At 47.6% G+C, this 3,803-nt stretch overlaps 1 protein-coding gene across 1 annotated transcript; it reads right to left on the reverse strand.

The window, feature by feature from the left end:
- Nucleotides 1-210: 210 nt before the first annotated feature.
- Nucleotides 211-3,677, reverse strand: Txnip (thioredoxin interacting protein). Its single transcript, XM_010629525.2, has 8 exons — nucleotides 3,099-3,677; nucleotides 2,612-2,684; nucleotides 2,341-2,488; nucleotides 2,134-2,236; nucleotides 1,788-2,044; nucleotides 1,537-1,693; nucleotides 1,273-1,424; nucleotides 211-1,147 (listed from the first exon to the last, which is right to left on the reverse strand). Exons 1-8 carry the CDS (start codon nucleotides 3,346-3,348, stop codon nucleotides 1,112-1,114), a joined length of 1,176 nt encoding a protein of 391 aa, XP_010627827.1. The 5' UTR covers nucleotides 3,349-3,677; the 3' UTR covers nucleotides 211-1,111.
- Nucleotides 3,678-3,803: the final 126 nt, after the last annotated feature.

Here is a 3,803-nt window from a genome sequence, read left to right on the forward strand (position 1 = left end):
AAAACTCTCAGAAAAGGGTGGATGAAGCTCAGTGCTCTAACACAGGACAGTGAACAAAGTGCTTTGGTTGAGGGGGACTGATCAAGTGCTAGTGGCTACAGTGAGAAGAGGGGCTGATGTCCCCCTGTAACACTGGGCACAAAGGGGGCCTGAGGAACCCTCTAAGTTTCTCATGGCAGTGTCTGGAGGCTCTGATCACAGCATTGGGGCATTTGTTCCAAAGTCCCTCTGCACACTGGGACGAAGTCTCAAAAGTAATACTAACACATCTGTGCCATTATGCTTCCCCCTAGAGACTAGTAGCTTACATTTGAGATGGGAAGGAAAAACAGAAATTTAAAGGCAAAAAAAAAAAAAATGATAGGAACTAAAGTGCCGAGAGCATCACCTCAGAATCAATTCCAAGGAGTCACATGAAAAAAACCAGATTCTCCCATGTACATAAGTTTGCAACAGGAGAACACAGTGCAATAACTCTAAAAATGGCTTTTAAGACCTTTGGTGGTACGTAGTTGCTACTGCTTTACACCAGGTTAAATTGTATTTAAGCAAAGACACATCAGAGGAGCTTCCCCAGAACTCACAGGAGCAGTACTCTCTAGAGTTCAAACCCAAATCATCCCTGGAGCATTTTTTTTCTTTTCTTTTTTCTCTACGTGTACAAAGCAAAGGGAAACACTGATTTTAAAAACCTCTTCTAAGCTGACTCATATGGCACAAGTCTGGAGTTTGATGTTACTCTAACAGCCTGTAATTCCCTTCAGAAAAACTTTGGGAGGACCAGGTTGGGTAGCCATTACTAACCCTGATCAAAATAGTGAAAATGCCTCAATTTTCAGGGAGATCTGAGAAAATGGAATGGGCCTGAATTTTTCTAGTGTGTTTTTAAACCCATCCAGCAAACACTCCTATATCCCAACACTGGCGCTGAGGACGAGTCCACGCCATCTGGAACCCGAAAATCGCATGCTGGTCAACGCCTGCGCACTGGGGAGTCTGAGGCTGGAGGATCCATATCCCACTGCAGAGACTATGGAGTCTCTGAAAAAGTGAGTGTCCAAAAGAGAGGTGGAAAGAAACAAGTAGGTACAGCTGCTTTTCTTCCACACGCTCACTGCACATTGTTATTGAGGATGCAAGGATCCACCTGGAAATAAAGCACAGACCAGTTCACTTCGGGAAGGAACCAGAACAGCCTCCTTTCACAACCCTTCCAAGTCAACCAGTTCCAGAAGGCTTAGGACAAATACGCATAAAAATGACAACTCTCACCTCAGTGTATGTGGGTGGTGGCATGAACTTGAACTCGGGAGCATACATGAAGATAGGGCTATCCTGGGACCCATCGGTGTCATCCAGCAGTGGAGTGGTGGGGCTCTCCAATCGGTGGTCTTCGGGAATTATGTCCATATAACAAGGAGGGGCTACGGTGAGAAAATACAAGGATAAGAAGCCTAGCCACGAAATGTCAAACCATCACAACTTTACAAGCCAAAGTAGACCAGAGCCAAGAGAAGACATGAGGTGTGAGCTCACCTTCTGGGGTATCGGGGATGTTTAGATCTATCCAGCTCATTTCAGAGCTAGCTCGGCTGGCCATGCTGGATGTCCGGCTGCTCAGACCCGACCTGCTGCCAATCACCAGGGGCAGGTCAAGGATGACTTTCTTGGAGCCAGGGACGCTCACATAGATCTAGAAAGGAAGATGAGCATTTGTTAGATGAGAGACTGGGGAAAACACAACTCTTTGCAATAAACAACTGCTTTGGCCACCCCCACCCACTCACCAGCAAGGAATATTCAACACGGAGAATGTTGCAGCCCAGAATAGATGGTCTGATCTTCTGAACCCGAAGGCTCTTGCCTCGCCAGGAGGAACATGTTCCTGAGATAATATGATTGCCTCTCACTGATGACAACTTCTGAGTAAGCACCTTGGTCTGGCCATTGGCAAGGTAGGTGTGGCGGGCCACGATGGCAGCTTTGGGGACCACAATGCGGGAACATGTGTTCTCAAAGTCAGCGTGGATGGAAATATCATCACCTAGCACGAGAGATGAAAACATAAATAGTACAACCTCTCTTCTGCTCCATGTCTTTAACCCCACTCCCAAGCCCACACCAAGTCTTTACCTTCACAGAATCCTTTTCGGTCAATTCGAGCGGAGACAGACACACGCCCATCAGGAATGAACATGCAAGAGACTTTCTTCTCCTTTTTAGCAGACACTGGTGCCTATGCAGAAAGGAAAAAAAGGTGTTTTGAGCTATGTCAGTCTCATCCCCAAGACTCTAATCATTCTGTAAGCAAGCACAACAGAATCTTGAAAGGAGCCTCACCATTAAATCTGGGGAATTGATATCCACGAGATCCATCACTTCAAAGTGTTTCTTTGTCTCTTGAGTCGGCTGGCTGGGGCGATCAAGAAAAGCCTTCACCCAGTAGTCTACACACCCATATTTTCCTTTGAAGGATGTTCCCAGAGGCCTGTGTCAACAGAAAGGGTGTGGGGGGGGTCGCTTTTAAAACGCTTTCCAAAAACAGTTCAGTGATCACAGAAGCAGGAAAAATTTTAAGAGTCCAAAGATGCATTTTTAGCTGATAACCTACCCTTCAGGAAGCTCAAAGCTGAACTTGTACTCGTACTTGTTTCCAGGTCTCATGATCACCATCTCGTTCTCACCTGAAAGAAGTGAAAAACCAAGTAACTGTTAGGTTTCTTGTTACACAACGCATCTGTGGGATGAGGAGAGTGCCCCGCAACGTATGCAAAACGGATGGAATGCTCCCATTTTCATCCTTTACGTTCTTAAAAGATTCCGGATGTACAATTTCTGGTCGCAATTTTGAAAGGCTGGCCCAAGAATTAAGCAAACAAGCAACTTATTTCTACAGAAACCTTTAAACAGCCGAATAATAACGGGGTGGGGTGGTCACGGACGTGTTTACAAATTAAAACTAATAGGAAGCAATACAAATTCAAACCACGCAACCTGGGCAATTTAAAACGTTCAGGGCAGGCTCAGAGTACTGCTTTCAGAGCTCTCCCCTAAGAAGCATCCACCCTCCAGCAGGACTGGCAGGGGCCGCTGCTCACCTGTGGGCTGGTCCTCCAGGGTGAGGGTGTCCTCGTAGCGCAGGTAGTCCAGGCTCTGCTTGCACTGCTGCGATCCCTGCAGCCACAGGACCTTGGCCACGCCGCAAGCCAGGATCCTCACGGCTTTGACTCGAGCGACTTCGCACACCTCCACGACCACCCGGCCGGCCACCTTCTCTCCGCTGCCGTACACCTTTTCGGGGTCGTTAAAGACCACCTCAAAAGACTTGATCTTCTTGAACATCACCATGATTGGGCGCAGGCGGCGAAGGAAGCTTGAACAAAACGAAATCCCAAATCCAGGCAGCACCCTTTTACAAAAAGTGAAGATTTCACTCTTCCTTAAAAAAAGCGAAAGTGTCCTTAAGCAAGAGGGGCTTTAAAAGCAAAATTTAAAAGATGCCCACAAAGGAATCTTTACTTTCAAAAAGGTGCCTGGAAATATTTTAAACTGCTGGCTACTACGCTGAGAGCTTTTGAGAAAAAACAAAAATTCTCTCCCCAGCTGCTGGAAGGGAGCGCGGATCTCGGTAGAACAACCGCTAGCGAACCTTCCCAAAGACGAAAGCAGAGTTACCAGCCCGGGCCGGAAACCGGCTCTATATAGGAGGCCGAGCCGGCAGAGCCACGCGAGCCCCGGCCCCAAGGCGCGTGCTGCCCTCGTGCACAGCCCTCCCATTGGCTGCCCGAGCCGTGTTTACCAGA

This window comes from Fukomys damarensis, unplaced genomic scaffold (assembly GCF_012274545.1).
Source record: "Fukomys damarensis isolate Sample0158 unplaced genomic scaffold, DMR_v1.0_HiC HiC_scaffold_33, whole genome shotgun sequence".
NCBI lineage: Eukaryota > Metazoa > Chordata > Mammalia > Rodentia > Bathyergidae > Fukomys > Fukomys damarensis.

Excerpts from the sequence above, each read along its gene's own strand:
- Txnip (XM_010629525.2), bottom strand. The coding sequence starts at position 3,348 with ATGGTGATGTTCAAGAAGATCAAGTCTTTTGAGGTGGTCTTTAACGAC. Across the intron at positions 2,685-3,098 it reads CCTGGAGGACCAGCCCACAG|GTGAGAACGAGATGGTGATC; the intron begins GTGAGCAGCGGC and ends CACTTCTTTCAG. Across the intron at positions 1,148-1,272 it reads CACCACCCACATACACTGAG|GTGGATCCTTGCATCCTCAA; the intron begins GTGAGAGTTGTC and ends CTTTATTTCCAG.